Below are 20705 nucleotides of genomic sequence, written 5' to 3' on the forward strand. Positions count from 1 at the left end.
TGAAATATACAGTAATGCTGCATTAGTGTGCCATAAGCAACTCTGCACTTTACTTGTGATTGAGCTTTTATAAAATGAAATAAAACCGGGGGATGAAGGTAACATGTATTGCAATCCAAAACTTTACAACAGCCCTGAAATAAATGCTATCTTTGTGAAGCTTATAGGTTTCTAATAGGTTATAAGTCTTATACGTTTCTGTTGACATCAAGTCAATGTGAGATGTTTTCAGTAAACTCTAGGGCCATTTGTATAATGTGTTATATTAAGAAATGTTTCTAACGGTTGAAACATGTAATATTGTCAACAAAACTTTATATAATAAGCTTCCAAATGCTACAATTTATTGCTGAGATTTTGTTTTAGATTGCATCATATACTGTACATTATAGAGGTGCTTGTGTGATTGTGTCTTAGTAAGTGAAGACTTAGTAGGCCAGTATTACACATTCACAAAACATCTGGAATATGTAACCCTACTTAATTGGGAATACTCTAGTCGCTCACAGTTTTACATGTTCATGGGTATATGTGGTGCACAAGTCCTGAACAACTGGAAGCAAGATCCATTCCTGTTTACACGTGGACATTCATTCGCCCAGTATGAAATACGAGCTCTGCCAGCTGTTAGATGACAGTGAGAAAAACACCTGCTCATCCATGGCGAATGACACTAGCTTCCTGTGCACTGTATCACATTTAGTTTATTTTAATTTCTCAAAGCTACTAATGTTAAGCATAACTTTCTAGACAATAGTAACACCATCCTCTTTATGCACAGTACATTACAGTTGCCCAAATTCTGCAACATTATGGCTGCCACAGAGGAGTGTCACTGACTTACAAACAGTTGTGCACAAATCTGTGCCATTATCAATAAACAATTTGAGAAAGAGGGAGACTACCGAACTTGATTAACTAACTGGAGACAAACTAAATTCATGTCAAAAATTGATGAGACAGTCGATTTAATTAATCGTGTGTAGAGCACTTTTGTATTTGTTTTTCTATGTTTACATTGTCTTATTAGTGGCTGAGAGAAAGGAAAAGGAGAGCCTGTTTTCTCCAATTCACTCACTCAGACCAAGCTGAGCGGACAGCAGCTGTCCAGTGAGATGAATGTCTGTTTACTACGAGATCTGAGAATCTGCTGACAGAGCCTCTTGCTCTTACCAGAGAGAGGGGCGATAAGCAAGCATGTAGCACAAACATACAGCATATGCATCAGTACAGTGTCGGCCATAACAATATTTTTGGGAAGTCACTACATTGTAGAGAACTAAAGAAAATTGGCCATATGACTGTTCTACATGTCATCAGTAACAGTGAGTATTGTATGTTGTTTTATTACATTATATTTATTTTTATATACATTTGTTTTTTTAATTACATTTTAACCTAAAGGATACTGTAGGATACTGTAAGTCTGTTCTAAAACTGTAGGTGCGCATATGGGCATTAACGGGTTTTGCTGAATGTAATCATTCCTATTATCCATACTGGCCCTAAGGAGGTCACAGTCTTTTGTGCACTCACTGTTGATAAAATACCTCAGAGAGTGTTAGTGCAGCTGCCTGATATTTTGTGTATGTACTATACCCAATATTTTGTCCCTCTCTATTTGCTGTAGGTACATCTTCCAATACAATGCACTACAATCCAATAACACCACTAACTACAGACTCAAAGGTAGTTCAACACCTCTGTGACACAGTCTCAACAACAATTACATATTAGACTGAAACATAATACTGTAAGTTAAAAAAGAAAGTACTCATTAAGGTATCAAATATTACAGGGTAACATGTTATTTTTGTTATGAACTCTCATTTGATCTGTGTGGCATAAACCCATGTGTGTGACATTAAGTGTTATTTCACTACAGAAATGTTAGGAAATCTGATTTTGAAAACTTTGTATGTGGTTGTAAGATTTCATCATACACAACAGTTATTACGGAAACTGAAATTGACAAATAGACTTGTTGTGTAATGCAATATACTATCAGGAGTTTAATCTGGAATGGACAGCTTAAATTAAAATAAAGATTTTCTGTCCATTAAGGAGTCACTGAATTTGCTTTTCTTCTAGTTTGTCTTTATTCACAGTCTACAGATATGGCTGGGCATTTCACATTAAAGCTTAATGACTATTAGTGGATTTGTATTGTGATACGATGTTATTGCTTTTAAAAATGATTTTTTCCCCCAAATGATTCAATACATGTAGTATTAAACCAATAATACATAAAGTAACTGAATCCTTTATTTTAAATGTGTAAAGACGTTTGTTTTATGTAATGCTTAAAAGGGGAAGACAGTTCATTGGACTGATCATGGGCTTAATGATTACCTCCGACAAGTTAGACTCCGACTAATATGACTTAGTTGTCTGTCTGTTTGTCAGCAGGATTGCGGAAATACTACTGGTCTGATTTTCATGAGACTTGCTTAAACACGCACATCACGTTTCAGGGGTAGTTTTTACCCCCAGGCAATAAGGCTACTGAATTATAGTACAACAGGGAGGAGGATTGAGGTCTGAGCTTAGTTACTATGTTTACGGTGCTTAGATGTTTTTAAATGTTATTTATAATTGTTACTTATTGACTGGTGCTGAGAGAGTGCCAAGACACATTGTATTTCATTGCACTCTGTACTAATATGCATATGACAATAAACTTGAACTTGAACTAACTGGTTGCGGATTTGACGATTTTAGACAAGAGGGAGGAGTGAGGGAGGAGCCCTTACACTCTACGTTACGTTACACACTTTCGCTGGCAATCACATCATAGCCACGCCCTAAAACACCCCCTACTTTATCGCCGATTTTAAAATCAACGAGACCATGAAATGAACATCATTCTGTGTTTCAGAAGACTTAAAACTAGTGATTGAGACCATAAACTCATTATGAAAATGTTTAGTGAGGTAATAAATCAAGTGAGAAGTGGGTCACTTTCTCATAGACTTCTACAGAAACCGACCTCCTTTTGCAACCGCACGTGTTGCCCCCTGCTGGAATGCGGGTTTAAGGCATTTCCGCATTTGCAGTACTTCGCCAAACCGGATGCTTTGTCCATTAATATTGTAGAGTCTATAGTAATAAGCAAAGAATTCCTAGATCAACATTTAGATTGCTAAATTCTGGATTTCTTCTCTGCAGTCATACTGTACAATTACTGTTGACTGTGTGTACTTTATGAGTGTGTCTGTGGTCAATCCAGTGACGAGAGTGCCTGAATGTTTTCTGAAGAAGAAGTGGGGGTGCAGATAGATGTGGCCATGGATCAATGCCACCACCTACCCATTTCTCATTCGGCTTCGGCTGAATCAGAGAGATTACAGCAATCACTTGGGCAAACAGCAGATAGGGGCTGACAAGAGTGTTTGGGAGCTTTCTGGACAAGATGCATTCAGGTGTGAAAAGGCAAACAGGGATGCGCCACAAAAACTAAACAAAGACGAAAGGCCTACGTAAAAGACAGCATCACATCAGTAAACACTCCTCAGAACTAAGTATTACATTTTTGCAATTGCACATATATCTGGACACGTACTGTATATCTGTATCTTATGAGGGATGGTCTTAGAATCGTTGGCGCATCTCGCACTTGCTGCTATGGAAGTTAAATGAACTTTGCTTTGGACAAAAGCATCTGTCAAATGAATCTAATTTAATGTAATGTATTTTGTTTATTGCAAAGCATTTTGTAACCATATTTTAAAAAGTGCTATATAAATAAAGTTTTACTTTATTTATGCTGAGACATTTTGACTGCTTGTATTTGTAAAGAGAATGCATTTTAATACAAATCAATATTTGGCCACTTCGGGAATTAAAGACGGAGGTTGTCATGTACTGTATCGGGCATTAAACTAACTTTTAATTCCTGAGGAACTCATTCTAACATGAAAAATCAATACAGCTCAACATGCCTACTGGAGTCACTGTGTTGCTCTACAATCAGGTGGTGATAAGTGAAAAGAAATGGTGCTGGGTGATGTGAGTTAACCTGACATTTGCTCGGCATATCCATCTGGGAACTTTCCGTTGGAGAACTTTTGGGAAGGGGCGAAAATACTGGTTAGCTGATTGGATGAACCATCTGTCTATCACCTATGTTGGTGATAGACGGGCCAAATCAACCAATCAGATCCACGAAGCGTATGAAAATATAACCACAAGCCAGGCTACCCCTGCTGCTGTAGGCAAAGCATAGCTTGTTAGCTCAGCAAGCAAGCAACATGTCGGTAAAGGATATTTGCCGTTTGCGTAACAAGAATTTAGGAATAAAAGACACCATTTCAGGTTCCTGCTGTCTGAAAATACTGGTTAGCTGATTGGATAAACCATCTGTCTATCACCACCTAACCCACCTCAAAACCAGAAAAACGCTGATTGGCCCGGTCGTTTGGCTAACGGCTCCAAATTTTCTCTATCTCAAGATGCTAGACTGATCTGCGAGTGGAAAACTGGAGCTCGCGAGATCAGGACGGTCTCACGAGGCTAGATGTGAGTCACTAAGTAGCAAGAATTTATAACCTCAGAGCAGAATAAATGGATGGATGGCAACAGCCTGAAGATAGATAGATATATATACATACACACACACAGTATCTCACAACCTAAAATCAGCTGCTGATGATACACATTAATATACCTTTTATAAATCAACCATCACGTGTGTACAGTACCAGTCTGTATGGGTGGCACTGAATAAGATGAAGAAAAGATCCTGCAGCCTTGTTTTACAGATTGCTCATACTGACTATGTAAAGACAAAATACATGCTCTAGATGTATTATTGAATAGAAATAAAAAAATACCATACTAGACCAATTAGTGGTTTACTGATAATCATAGGCTGATTTGATTGATTCATATTCATTTTCATTCAAACCAGTGATCGCTGCATTTAAAATTGAATATTGACAGCAATACCTTGAAACTAAAATTATAATAGAATTTCAGCATTATTTTTTGGCAATTATTGATTAGTGTTTACTATTACTTTGAGTATTAGAATACAAATTACCCCAATATTAACAAGCTTATTAGGGCTGAATGATTTGTGGAAAAAATCTAATTTTTGTTTTGTTTAGCTAAAGTTGTTCATTATTCAATGTCACAGATAAAACATTGAGCATTATAACATGAGACACCATCAAAACTGTTCTATATTCTTATGCAACGATCAGAATATGAATTGCCAGCAATAAGTGTTTTTCTTTTAATAAGCATGAATCATTGAACAGTCAAACAGAACATTTATCACAAAAGCTAAAATTATAATAAAAAACAATTCCAATAAAAAATGTCAGTACTTTCCTGTAAACTGAAATTACTGATACGCCTAAATTCAATAGCAGCATCTACATATTGCACCTTCTACGATCATTTTTATTAATAAAAAATAGATGAAAAATCCACTGAAAATAGGACATTTCTGTTAACAATCTGTGACATGTAACATTCCAGCACTTATGAAAAAGCAGTAAATATAATAAAAAGAGGAATAAAAAATGTTAACCCAAATGTTACACCAAACATTCAACTAACAACTAAATATTGCATAGTTGATTAATTACAGTCTTCACGATTAGCTAATCCCATTCTTTCAAATCACGATTTCGATTTGAAAACTATTAATCATTCTGCCCTAAAGCATATAACCCTGTTATTACCCCACTATTACCTATTTTTCATCCAATTAATACCTTAACTTAATATGAAATTGTTTCTGAGAAAAAAATATAGGTCTGTCAAACGATTAATTTTTTGTAATCGCGATTAATCGCTGAATTTCTATAGTTTTCTATGCTTTATCAGATGATTAAAATTCTATTATTTTGCATTTCAGAACAGTTTTTAAGTACATATTAACAATGGAAAGCAATTCTTACCAGTGTATCTTGATTGGGAATCAGATGAATGCAAGGAAAGTAATTTTATGAACTTAACTTTCAGATTTGTATTTGTTTATTATTTATTTACTGTAAACAAAATTATTCATTATTGCACAATTCCTCCAAGTACCTAACTAAAAAACAAAAAATCCCTATCCTTACCAGTAGGGCTGGGTATTGTTTGGGTTTTTTCAGATACCGGTGCTAAAGCGATACTTTTAAAATGGTGCCTAAACGGTGCCTGAAACTAAAGTAAAAAAAAAAGAAGAAAAAAAAGAAGGGTAGTAAACAACAGTCGGCGACTTGTTTATTGCTAAGACCATGGTCAAAATTAAAAATTTAATAATAATGTAATAACTATAACTTATAACAATAACTTTAAATAGTAACAGTAAACAGTAAATTGCTGTTGAACGAAAAAAAACAACCACCAGGTGGGAAAAGGGTATTTTACAATTACTTTGAATGCACCACGAGGCTACCTGTTTTAAGTGTTGTTTAATTCCGACAGCTGCTGTGCTGCAGAGCAGACTGTTACGTGCCAGTGTTGGAATCCTCTACAGTGAAATACAGTCACACTTTACACTGTTAAACGTTAGCTGTCAGCCTGTTAACAACATGTTTAATCCAGCTGCTAGCTAAAGATAGGCTAATGTTACCTGCTGTCAGGTGTAGTGTAAAGTCAGGCACCGAAATGAGGCACAGAAATTTCCGTTCTTATTCGGTCTCGTTACTACCGTTTACGTCGGCACCGGTGCCCTATTGGCACCGTGTTTCGGTACCCAACCCTACTTACCAGGGTCAATATAGTGTGCAGTAACTTCTAAATAATTTTGATTACTCACTGACGTCCAGTGATCACCGGTTAATGAGACAGCGTTTGCACTTTGCAGCAGTTCCAGTTGGGCTGCTTTCTACGTGGAGTACAGGCTATGTGTGCGTGGTCTTCTACGATGCTGACAGGTCTGCAGTTAGTTGCCACCCATTTCGCAAGAGCGGTAGTAATTTTTTGGGATTTGGATTCATCAACAGGTCGGCGAGTAGCACTCTCCACAATAGTGCTTTGCCTGAGCCCACTAGCATCAACTTGAGTCACGTTAACTGTACTATGCTTAGCTCGTAGGTGGTAGCTCAAGCTTGACGTGCTTCGGTGATATTTTAATTCGGCTTTACACAATGTGCATATGGCTTTCAACCTGTCCGGGAGTTTTGGAAAATAAAATGCGCCATTCAGAATGGTGTTGCTGCTTTCTCCATCATGCCTGCAGCAGCAGGAGTTGTTACGAGGAAGTATGGCAGCTTGATAATAAGTAAAGGTGCGGCAAAGGGTCAAAATAGTAGCCAGTTAGGCATGACGCGAAGCCGAGTGAAGTGTAAAATAAATGATTTACTGCCCCATTATTCCCTTGAGACATTTTCCCTGAAAATTTGTATTCCATGACATACAATTAAACCACAATATGACCAAGATACTTTCATTGTTCTTAATACCTTAAAAATTACCTAAATATTACCCCGTTATCAATGACCAAGTTTAAATGCAAAGCATTATTAATTGTGTCATCACTTGTTTGTTAAGATATAGATTTTTCTACAGCACATCACCAGACATATAGGTTATGGCGAATTTGATTCCCGTGAAAACTCCTTTCTCGCTCCGTTTCTACCATATATTTTCATTGAAACCTGTGTTGTGTCTCGTTGAGGCCTTGAATAGTCAGAGTGTTTTGAAAGAGACAGCTCATTACCTCAGATACCTTGTACTCTATAAAGGATACAGCATAAATCAACAAATAACATAAAAAGTAACAGCACACAACAGAGGATGAATAAAAGGAGACTGCATTCATTGTGTGTGTGTGTGTGTGTGTGTGTGTGTGTGTGTGTGTGTGTGTGTGTGTGTGTGTGTGTGTGTGTTGAGTAAAACTCACCAGGTCTGTCTTGGCCATGTCCTGGTAGTCAGACGAATAGTATGTTGCTGCTTTCCCAAAGCCGTTGTCACCAGCGGCCTTTGGTGGCTGAGCATGCTGTCGATATGTAGCGCTCTTTGGAGTCCAGCAGAAGAGGTTGATGGATTCACGAACACAGCGCTCAATGTCAATTTCTGTGCAACAAGAAAGACAAGAGAAAATATATGAAAGTCACTTGCCAATGTTGTATGCCAGTTGTGATGTTAATCCCAACCTATGAGCAAAGTCAGTCAATAGAGCAGCCCTAATATCACTTTTATTAATGAACTGCTTTTCTTAAACTACACCCAGTGTAATCACTAAAAACAACAGCAACCTTTTTTATAGTTTTCCCAACTAAGCATTGAAACATGGATATTTTATACATCAGAAAACCTAGTAATTATCAAAAGAAATTTGGGAATTCACAGCCTTTTATGAAGACAGCAGCTTTTTACATTACAAGCCAATGCCATGCCATGCTAGCACCTCTGAGAGGCTGCAATTAGGCACAGTAGTGGTTTGAGCTAACATGCTAACAACAACAATGCTAACATTCTGATGTTTAGCAGGTATATTGTTTGATTATTCACTATCTTAGTTTAGTGTGTTAGCAAGCTAAACACAAAGTACAGCTGAAGCTGATAAGAGTTGCATTTGTTCTGCAGGGAATTGCTAATAAACCAAAGTATTGGACAAATAACCTGATGGTGGCACTAGATAAAAACTCAGAGGATTACTAAAGTAATTACAATTCATCCTTAGGGGAACAGTATTGTCGGTGTAGAATGTAATGACATCGCATTGAATAGTTGTCAAGTCATTTCACTTAAAACCAAAATAAAATTTACAACAGAGAGTATGCTGCTAATCTCTGGATTTTTATTTACCACTGACATCATTTTACTTGCACAAATGATTCAACTGCTGTGAGATAATAGAATTAATGAATACGAATGTGATTCCCTCCCTTGAATCAGACATAAAGCATACAAGATTACGTAGCCTAAATGGAGTGTGGTAGGTTTAGTTGCCGAAGTGAGCAGCTTGACCTTAGCATTTTTCTGCCATTAATAATCCTAAATAGTCATCCAGCAGTGCCAGTAGCTCTTCAAGATAATAAGTGGCCATTGTTTAGCTGCTGTCCCTCATCTGAGCTCTTGTATCAAAATAAGTTTTTAGTGCAAAGCAACGTTTTCTTCTCCTTCCTCTAATGCCTCTCCAGCAGTATCCATCCTTTTCCTGCTTCTCGCATTGAGAATAGAGAGGATTAGGGAACAGGGACTCGCTGGATTAGCCGAGGATTTGGGTAAATTAGGAATTCTTTTCTTCAGTCTTTCGCACTGACAACCACCCTCTTTCACTCCCCTTTTCCGTGGATAATAAGAAAGTCGGCCTAATGAGTGCTCCTTGGTGTGACCAGCACCTGGCCCAGGCTCAAGTGGATTATATAAGAGATATATCTTTCCCCCCATTTTATGTCCCACAGCAGCGTCAAGGTTAGGGGGTTGTCAGCTCTCATGGGCTAGGACCTCACAGACTCAGTTACAAGGTTCATTCCAGTGAAAAACACACTGGTGGTCTGAGATTCCTCACCGACAGGCTCACAGGCAATTCAGGGAAACGTTTTCCCTCCCTAGGGCGACGAATGCTGCATGCAATCACTCCTACAGCTAAAAGAGGTAGTAGGAATGAGGAACAGGAGATTGATAGCAGTTTTAACAAGCCCTGGGCTCAGCTGGGCATTCCAAGGCAGCCAATTCTGTTAAAGAGCAATTTTTCTTTTCAGTAAGACAAAATTACATTTCAGTGATTATGTAGAGGCGTTGATTGTGGGCTGTGACTTGTTGCCCCGAATAGTAGAATGGCATTATTAGTCAGGAGCAACTTGGGGGAATTGAGTAATTGGATTGTGGTGCAAAGGAAGATAGACCTGACAATAATGGAGATGAGAGAATTGAGTGAATTAAAATACAATCTGTTGCATTATAATGTTCCAACCCCTGTTATTATAAACAGACAAACCATAAAAAGTTACTCTTGATCATCAACCCATATATTATAAAGCCAACCATCGGCTGTGACAATTCCCTTATCCCTTTTTGAATAGCTCAGGAAGTGACAGAAACACTGTGGTCCGATTCCGATTTAAAGTGATGGTTCGGAGTAATTCACCCTAGGGTCCTTTGCACCATGACCTCGAGCCAAACACCCCCCCAGAAGCTTTTTTCACCTGGGTCGAACATTGGGAGAGTTAGCTAGAGTAGCGTTATCAGCTGAATAGCTTAGCGCAGGGGCTAATGGACCCACGTTTGTATCTTGTAAGTTACCCCACTAATAATGCCCGAAATGATACCAAACGTCTACAAGTAGTACAAATAGGTTATGCTCTCATAAAACGATGGATTGGAAAGTTTGTAAGTACACCAGAAGTTTATGAACACTTGCCTGCTGTCTTCAGCTCTCTGTTGCTGCTGCTGCTACCTGCAGTTAGACGAGTGCTAGGGCCGTCTACAAATTACTACACCGAAAAGAGATACAACAAAAATATTTATTAATTTAATGATTAAATAAGGTAATGTCTCCAAACCTACCTCAATTATTACTTGTATCCTGCTAGTTATACTACAGCACTTACTTTAAAAAAATATTTTTGTTGCATCTCTTTTCGGTGTTGTAATTTGGTGAAGACGGCCGACTCGTCTTACAGCAGCCAACAACAGCAGAGAGCAGAAGCAAGCCGCACGAATGTTATTTACATAAACTTCTGGTGTACTTACAAACTTCCAACCATCGCTTTATGAGAGCATAACCTTATTTGTTACTTGATGTTTCATTTTTCGGTAATATTAGTAGGGTAACTTACAAGATAAAAGTCTATAGCCGTGAGATTCTATTAGCTGCTTTGACGCTATTAACGCTCTACTCTAACTCTCCCAAGACACAGGTAACAGAAAGCATTTGCTTCGAGGTCATGGTGCAAAGGACCCTGGGGTGAATTACTCCGAACCATCACTTTAATAAAATCTTATCAGACCCATATATCAACTCGTACACAGTCTCCAGTTGTTTTTATTATGACAGAGTAGCTGTCAAAATGCTCTACATGTGATCTGTTGCTGATTTTAATTAACAACACACTGTAGATGATCCATAATCTGAACAGATTTAGTCTCTCTGACTTCTAAACGTAACTATCAGCCACACAACATGTGTTCTTTACAGATTAAGCTTTTAAATCAGACAAATTGCAGTTAAAATCCCTCCGATTCAAAATAAATAAAAAGTTTATATAAAACGTCATCATGTTGAGTCGATTCTGAACCAATCAGCTGTTAGATCAGCTGAGAGGCCGGCGTTTCCCAGCATGCCCTGGGTCCGCCTGGCTCTTGCAGTCGGTGGAGAGCAACTGCAACGCCTGGCTCTAAAAACTGTGGCCGCCTTGATCTCGTGAGATTATCGTTGCCCACGTGTGCATGACGTCAGAGCAAGTCGGGATCAAGTCGGACACAAATCTAACCGGCATGCATTGGGCGGCGATCGCCGGTGATTGATTCTGCGCAGATCTGGCTCATCTCAAACGAGCCTATTGATTTGATAAAAAAAAAAAAAAAGTACAATAAATAAAAAATGAACAAACTCACTGGATAAAATGCAAGATGCAGCACTGGATTAAAATCAACTTGTCTGCAATGTTTTGGTTTGTTTGTTTTTCTTGTATTAAATTGTTCACAGAACAGCCTGTCCTCCGAATGTGTTGATTGCACAACAAAATCACTCAGAAAAAACTACAAAATAGTATTAATAACTAGAAAATGCATTTCCTGCAGAAAATGTGTGGGAATGCTGAATAGCTGAATTGCTAAAGCTAAATTGGATGAATAGCTTAAATCCGTAAGAAGAAGTTGAAGTAGTGAGAATAATTGAAAAAGTGGAAATCGTTTTAATAAGTATGAATTTCATTAAAAAGTTAAACGCTTATGCTAAACTGAACTGTTGGCTTTAAAAGTTGAATGACAAAAGATGCAGAACATTGTGAGGTCTGAGTATATTTTCTAACTGATAATGACTCACAAATGCAGACATATGAAACAAATTGTATGAAAAATCTTGAAGCTCAAAACGCATTGCACTGCACTGCTGAAACATCTGGAAAATTGTCAGAGTTGGAAGCTAAACGGCACTACCTAAAGGAAGAGCTAAAATACATTGTAAGAAAAGCTGGAAGCTGAACTGTAATACTGTCAAAGATGAAAGTTGAAATGAATTACCTGAACATTTCTTAATATTTAAAAAAGTATAAATAGTAGAAAAACTTGTTGAATGGTTTTAATAGCTGAACGTATGCAGAAGTTACGGAGAGCCAAAATAAAAAATGAATAGCTGAATTGTGTGTGTGTGTGTGTATGTGTCTGTGTGTGTGTCAATATGTGTGTGTTTGTGTGTCTGTGTGTGTCTGCGCGAGTGTCTGTGTGTGTGTGTGTATGGGTGTGTCTGTTAGTATGTCTGTGTGTGTGTGTGTGTGTGTGTGTGTGTGTGTGTGTGTGTGTGTGTGTGTGTGTGTGTGTGTGTGTGTGTGCTGAATAGCTAAAATGCTAAAGCTAAACTGGATTAATAGTTGAAGTAGTGAGAATAGTTGGTAAAGTATGAATGGTCATGAAATTCATTAAAAAGTTGAATAACACCACTAATGTAAAAAGATGTGGAATATTTTTTTGATTGTTGAAAAGCTGACGCTAAACTGAATTGTTGGCTTGAAAAGTTCAACAATGCCAAACGATGTAGAACATTGAGGGGTCTGAATTTATTTTCTAACAGAAATTATGAATAAGTATAAAGAGAGAAAGAAAAGAGGAAGAGAGAAAAAGAGAAGAAAAAAGAAAAAGAGGAAGAAAAGACAGACAATATCTAGCGCTGTGTCATGCTATAAAGATTCTCACAACATTACATTACATGTCCTTAGCTGACACTTTTATCCAGAGCGACTTCCAATTGCTATATGTCAGAGGTAAAACACATCTGAAGCAACTACGGGTTAAGTATCTTGCTCAAGAACACATTGGTTAATGCATTACAGCGAGATTCAAACCCTGTTCTCCGACACCAAAGGCATATGTCATATCCACTGAGCCATCACTACCCAATGGTGGCAAGTGTTCCTTCAGCTCTAATAAAGCTAATCACCACACCTGCTGCCATTGTAATACAGTGACATATGTCACCTGAGGTCTGAGTATATTTTCTAACTGATAATGACTCACAAAGGCAGAAATATGAAACAAATTGTATGAAAAAACTTGAAGCTCAAATGCATTGCACTGCACTGCTGAAACATCTGGAAAATTGTCAGAGTTGGAAGCTAAACTGCACTACCTAAAGGAAGAGCTAAAATACATTGTTAGAAAAGTTGGAAGCTGAACTGTAATACTGTCAAAGATGAAAGTTGAAATGAGTTACCTGAAAATTTCTTAATATTTAAAAAAGAATAAATAGAAAAAAGTTGAAGAAGCCCTATCATTAGCTGAAAGAGCTGAACATTTTAAAAGTTGAATGGTTTTAATAGCTGAACGTATGCAGAAGTTACGGAGAGCCAAAATAAAACATGAATAGCTGAATTGCTAAAGCTAAACTGGATGAATAGCTTAAATCCGTAAGAATAAGTTGAAGTAGTGAGAATAGCTGAAAAAGTGAAATAACATCTTAGTCAGGGACACATTGATTGATATATCACATTGGGATTCCAACCCGGGTCTCCCACACCAAAGGCATGCGCCATATCCACTACGCTATCATCATCATAGATGAGTGATGTTCCTTCAGCACTTATAAAGCCTGTCTTTGATCATTAATCACTAATGAGTGAGAGACAGTGTGAGAGAACCCTTCAAACAAGCCTTAAAAGGAACACACCGACTTATTGGGAATTTAGCTTATTCACCGTAACCCCCAGAGTTAGACAAGTCGATACATACCCTTTTCATCTCTGTGCGTGCTGTAAAGCTGTCTGACATCTCCAGCGGCATCAGCCCATCACAGAACATGCAGGTGAATGGTTCCAGTAATCCTACTGCTCCGAATAAGTGACAAAATAACGCCAACATGTTCCTATTTACATGTTGTGATTTGGAGTCACAGCGTGTACAAAAAGCAACGTAACAGAGACACAGCCATCTTCTAACCATAAACAAACCAGGAACTATATTCTAGAAGAAGAATATAGTACTTGGGCGGAGTGATATGCTCGCAGCAAGCCTGTCTGAGAATATAGTTCCCGGTTTGTTTATGGATAGAAGATGGCTGTGTCTCATGTTACGTTGTTTTTTGTACACGCTGTGACTCTACAAATCACAACATGTAAACAGGAACATGTTGGCGTTATTTTGGCACTTTTGTCACAATTCTAAGCAGTAGGCTAGTTGAAACCAGTTACCTGCAGGATCTGTGCTGGGCTAAGCTAATGTTGGAGCCGTCAGACAGCGTTACAGCACGCACGGAGATGAGAAGGGTATGTATCGACTTGTCTTACTCTGGGGGTTACGGTGAATAAGCTAAAGTTCCAATAAGTCGGCGTGTTCCTTTAAAGGTTCCATGACATGGTGCTCTTTGGCTGCTTTTATATAGACCTTAGTGGTCCCCTAATACTATATCTGAAGTCTCTTTCCTGAAATTCAGCCTTGGTGCAGAATTACAGCCACTAGAGCCAGTCCCACAATGAGCTTTCCTTAGGATGTGCCATTTTTGTGTCTCTAGCTATTGAGGAGGAGAGAGGGCGGGGCAAGGTGGAGGGTGGGGGTGTGGCATTGAACAACTGCCACTTTTCTCGTTTGAAAGCCATGATGTCTCTCTCTCATGGGTTGGCCAAATTCTCTGGGCGGACAAAGCAGAGAAAGGGGAGGTAACCTTGCTCCTTATGACCTCATAACAAGCAAGATTCCAGAACGGCTCATCTGAGCTTTCATTTTCTCAAAGGCAGAGTAGGATACCCAGGGCTCGTTTTACACCTATCACCATTTCAAGCCAATTGGGGACCATAGGCAGGCTGGGGGAACGCATATTAATGTTAAAAAACCTCATCAAGTGAAATTTTCATGCCATGGGACCTTTAATAAATCCACAACAGTACATGCTATCGAAACAGCGACTTCACCGTTAGAAACACATGGCCTTTGTGTCTGTGCGTGCGGTGGTTGTGTGTGTTTGTGTGTATCTGTTTGTGTGTGTGTGTGTGTGTGTGTGTGTGTCTGTTTGCGTGTGTGTCTGTGTTTGTGTGTGTGTTTGTTTGTATTTGTGTGTCTGTACCACTATACCACTAATGTATAAAATATGTGGAATTCTTTTTTTTGAAAAGCTGACGCTAAACTGAATTGTTGGCTTGAAAAGTTCAACAATGCCAAACGATGTAGAACATTGAGGGGTCTGACTTTATTTTCTAACTGAAATTATGAATAAGTATAAAGAGAGAAAGAAAAGAGGTAGAGAGAAAAAGAGAAGAAAAAAGAAAAAGAGGAAGAAAAGACAGACAATATCTAATAATTTTCATGTCTGGGGAAAAGCGCTGTGTCATGCTATAAAGATTCTCACAACATTACATGTCCTTAGCTGACACTTTTATCCAGAGCGACTTCCAATTGCTATATGTCAGAGGTAAAACACACCTGAAGCAACTACGGGTTAAGTATCTTGCTCAAGAACACATTGGTTAATGCATTACAGCAAGATTCAAACCCGGTTCTCCGACACCAAAGGCATATGTCATATCCATCACTACCCAATGGTGGCAAGTGTTCCTTCAACTCTAATAAAGCAATTCACCACACCTGCTGCCATTGTCATACAGTGACATTTGTCACCTGTGACACACTGCAGCTATTCAGAGAAACATTTTTTGAAAAAGTGGAAATCGTTTTAATAAGTATGGATTTCATTAAAAAGTTAAAAGCTTATGCCTAACTGAACTGTTGGCTTTAAAAGTTGAATAATGACAAAAGACGTAGAACATTGTGAGGTCTGAGTATATTTTCTAACTGATAATGACTCACAAACGCAGAAATATGAAACAAATTGTATGAAAAATCTTAAAGCTCAAATGGACTTCACTGCACTGCTGAAAAATCAGGAAAATTGTTAGAGTTGAAAGCTAAACTGCATTACCTAAGTGAAGAACTAAAATACATTGTTAGAAAAGCTTGAAGCTGAACTGTAAAACTGTCAAAGATGAAAGTTGAAATGAATTACCTGAAACGGCTGAAAGAAGAAATACTTTGTATTATTATCATCAGACATATACACTGCATAGAACGGAAAAGCTTCAATCTAGCTGAGATGAGATGTGAAATATATTAGGTGAAAAGAATGGGGCTGGACAAGAGGAAAGAGAGAAACTTCAAATTGCTACTAGTCATTAACTGGGACACATTGATTGATGCATCACAGTGGGATTTGAACCCAGGTCTCCCACAGTAAAGGTATTTGTCATTACCACTACGCTATGACACTCAATAGATGGTAGGTGCTCCTACAGCTTTAATAAACCTTTATTTGATCTGTAATTACCACACCTGCTGTTATGATGTGTCACCTGTGCCACACTGCAGCTATTCAGAGACACTGACGGACTGTCATCCTGAGCACCACAAGGAGTTTGTGAACGTATCGATATATAAAGGAATGTGTGTAAACTTAAAAATGTGGGCATATCAGCAATTTTAAAAAGTGGTTCGCTCTGCATTTCGCTCAGAAATGTGTAGAATGTTAAACATGGCAGCGAATGGAGGAAGGTGTGGAACTCTTGTCATTTGGAAGCTCAACGAGCAAAACGTAAAAGGCGTATCACATAACTGAGCACATTGCCTGAAACTAGACAAAAATACCTACATTTTGATGTGTAAATTGTGTATGATAAGTAAAAATTCTGGGTGTACGAGCAATTTATAGAGAAGGGACAAAGATATTTTTTTAAGGCTCCACACTCTACTTGATGACATCACTCACTCTGGCAGACACAATACACACTCTGTTTAATCGAAATGATCACTAAACTTAAACAGCTTTGTCACAAAAACTGTAAAAGATATCAAACTGAAAAGCCATAGCCGGATAGCTGAATATTTTGTGAACATTTTAAAGTTTTTTTGGCGTTAATGTTAAAAAAAAAGGGTTAAAAAGCTTAATATTTTAAAAAGTATAAAATAGTAGAAAAAAAGCTGAATAAGTCCCATCATTAGCTGAAGTGCTGAACATTGTAAAAGTTGAATGGTTTTAATAGCTGAAAGTATGCAGAAGTTACAGAGAGCCAAAAAGCGTACGGAATAATAAGAAAGAAGAAAAATAAAGAACAGAAGAACAATAGTTGGAATGCTGTTGAACAGCATTCCCACTAATTAAAATGTTATGGTTCTGAATGTTATAAAACACTCTGTGTCCGTCATTCTCAAATGAGAACTTCTCAATAGTGTAGGGAGCTCAGATATAAATTTTCTCTGAGATCTGAGTATTTTTAGACATAGTTCTTTGAGCACAATTCCTGGAGTGAATCCGAGATTATTAATAAATTCAGCCCCAGGTAAATACTGTCAGGACACTATGGATATTACCCAAGTCCTCCTTAACCGTGGTTGCTTGTAATAGTAATCTTTTATTTGTAAACCCTTGTGTTGACTTTGGGTCACATTGACCCGTTTTCAATTTTTGTTTTATATCAGAAAATATGGGATGTAGAAATAAGAGCTGAAAATGTGTAGAAGAAAAATGTAACAATTGAAAACATTGGAAAAGGCAAAAACGGTTGAGGGGAAGACAACACAAGGGTTAAAATGCTCCAGACAAGACTTTGTCAAATCCCCAAATGTAAATGTGAATGTTTTGTCAAATTCGCCACTCACTTCCAACACTTAACCTTCAACATCAATGGTCTACTTCTCCTTCTGCTCGTGTTTTCAAGGTGTCCCTGTGTGCAACGTTGCCTTGAGCAATGTTTTTCTCAGAACTAAACGTCTATAACTAAAGCTCATCGGTTCTGTGCACAGCACTGCTCATTGAGACAGACGCTAATGTCCCGTGAAGGCAAATGCCGCTGCATCATCAGTAAACACACGGTTCCTGTCAGCCGGAGAGCTTCTCTGGTCCATTGTGAATCAATGAAGTCTCCAAACAAGAGAAAGTTATAGATTACCCGAGGCTACAAGACTAAGCAAATGGGAATCACAAAATGAGATTAATTGCCAACAAAATGGCAGGCTGAGATGTATTGCCTGCTTCAAGGCAAAATGTTGCAGTACAGGTCTTACATTTCATTTTATTTCAGACTCTGATATACTGAGTGTGATATCATTAAAAAAAAACTGTTGAGTAAATTGAAAAATAATAGCAACATATTGTGAAAAGGAAGTTGTGTGGAGGATGACGAGTAACTGTGTACATGAAACTATGTCAGTTGAGTCATACATACACAGTACAATCAGTATACTCATCATCCTTCACACGACTTTCTCTTGAAAGTCTGGCAATTAGGGACATGACCTTATAGTCTGTATCACTTCCCTTAGTTTTGGACCTCTCCTCCTTGTTGGAATATTGGCTACTATAGACTTCACAGTGTTATGTGTAATAGGCTTGTCACTGAGAACTATTGTCACTGGCCCCATTTACTGCCTAGAAGGAGGGAAAGAGAGGAGTGTGTCTGAATCATTTAAAAGCCACTGTCCTGTAACATTATCTTGGCCGTTAACTTTTAGTTCAACAGTTGCAAACAGGAGTGGAAAGAGAGCTGACTTTTTTTCACAACTGAATGTCAAGCCTACTAATGTGTCTTGTAAAGTTCATCCACTTCTATAAACCCAGATTAAATCAAAATGTAAAATGCATGTTCCTTTACATTTTTACCACTGACAGTCATCACCACTAAATACAGGCACAGACTGAAATGAACAGAAATGTCAAAGATGATGTGTACCTGACATGTATGGTACAAAGGGTTTGATAATGTGCTCCTACAGAAGCAGGTTTAGGTAGTCACTTGCATGACAATTCTTTCTCGTTTAAAATGGTTACTAGTTTACAATGTATGGGGTTAATATTTGTTTGCTAAATTACAGCTTTAATTTATTCATTGAGGGTTTAAAGGTCCCATGGCATGAAAATTTCACTTTATGGAGGTTTTTAAAACATTAATATGCGTTCCCCCAGCCTGCCTATGGTCCCCCAGTGGCTAGAAATGGCGATAGGTGTAAACCGAGCCCTGGGTATCCTGCTCTGCCTTTGAGAAAATGAAAGCTCAGATGGGCCGATCTGGAATCTTGCTCCTTATGAGGTCATAAGGAGCAAAGTTACCTCCCCTTTCTCTGCTTTGCCCACCCAGAGAATTTGGCCCACCCGTGAGAAAGAGAGAGACATCATGGCTTACAAACAAGCAAAGTGGCAGTTGGTCAAGGCCACCCCCACCCCACCTCTCCACCTCTCCTCCTCAATAGCATTTAAAGCTACAGACACAGAAATGGCACGTCCTAAGGAAAGCTCATTGTGGGACTGGCTCTAGTGGCTGTAATTCTGCACCAAGGCTAAATTTCGGGAAAGAGACTTCAGATACAGTATTAGGGGACCACTAAGGCCTTTATAAAAGCATCCAAAAAGCAGCATAAGACCTTTAAAAACAAGATGTACATTAAAAACAGCTATATCCTATATTTTTTAAGTATGGTTCGAAAATAAATGATTCTATTTATTCTAATAATTCTATTTGATTTATTTTCCCTTGTATGCTACATAAGCTAAATTGAGTGTATTTTTCTTCTTTTGTAATGTCCAGCCAGCATCAGGGTACGTTTTTGTGGCTTCACACTTGCGGTTTCTGTAGTTACAAGCATGTGGAGCATGTGGAGTCTGCTCTGAAACAAATGAATGTAAGCCTCAGTTGTATGAGGACATCAATTCTGCATGCTTGACAGCAGGAAGGAGCAGGTGCGGGCCACAAATTACAAGATATCTACCATAACTCACAGTGTGTGTGTGTGTGTGTGTGTGTGTGTGTGTGTGTGTGTGTGTGTGTGTGTGTGTGTGTGTGTGTGTGTGTGTGTGTGTGTGTGTGTGTGTGTACTCATAATTACATGAATATGGTGAGGCAGAGCACATACTGTACAGACTGACCTTCAAAACCTTGTTTCCAACAAAGGCAGGCTGACATGGTAAATCAGAAACTAATGCCGCATTTCCACTGCATGGTACGGCACAGCTCTACTCGACTCACTCTTTTTTGGGTTTTCATTAACAAAAGTTGTGATTAGCACCTGGTCCTTTTTTTGTTACCACATCAGTTGAGTTTTCAAGCGAGCTGAGTCGATACTACAAGGTGGAGTTAAAACACTGCAGACCACTGATTGTTCAGAGAGGACTGTCACAAGAAACGTCACTTTTAAATAGTCAAGATAACCGTCAACAGCGCCTGCAATTTGTTTATTCTCTTGACCCAGATTTAAATGATAAATGATATACCCACTCAAAATATTTACAAGACTATCAGACAAGCTAGCAGCTCTGTGAAGCTGAACTTTGGTGCGGTAGTACTTTGAGCTAAATGCTAACAGCAGCATGCTAACATGCTTACAAGGTCACTACTAAAAAACAGATATAATGGGTAACATGGTCACCATCTTAGTTAAGCATGCTGCAATACTAACATTTGTATTTAGCCCTTAACATAAAGTATAGCTAAGGTGGCAGAGAATGTCCCTTGTTTTTGCAGGAAGTTGGTCATTAAACAAACAAAATTATGAGCTGATGATGGTGCTTGCAGAAATGTCAGGCGGCACGATTATGGCCAAAATGATAATCACTATTATTTTGATCAATA

The 20705-nt window shown here is 38.3% G+C and overlaps 1 protein-coding gene across 1 annotated transcript in view; it reads right to left on the reverse strand.

The window, feature by feature from the left end:
• tbck (TBC1 domain containing kinase) overlaps positions 1-20705 on the reverse strand; it is a 57190-nt gene that overhangs the window by 17309 nt on the left and 19176 nt on the right. The window contains exon 23 of the mRNA XM_039817035.1: positions 7844-8016. Within this exon, the coding sequence (XP_039672969.1) occupies positions 7844-8016 (173 nt within the window). The remainder of the gene's footprint in view (positions 1-7843; positions 8017-20705) is intronic.

Source organism: Perca fluviatilis, chromosome 1 (assembly GCF_010015445.1).
Source record: "Perca fluviatilis chromosome 1, GENO_Pfluv_1.0, whole genome shotgun sequence".
In the NCBI taxonomy this organism is placed as follows: domain Eukaryota; kingdom Metazoa; phylum Chordata; class Actinopteri; order Perciformes; family Percidae; genus Perca; species Perca fluviatilis.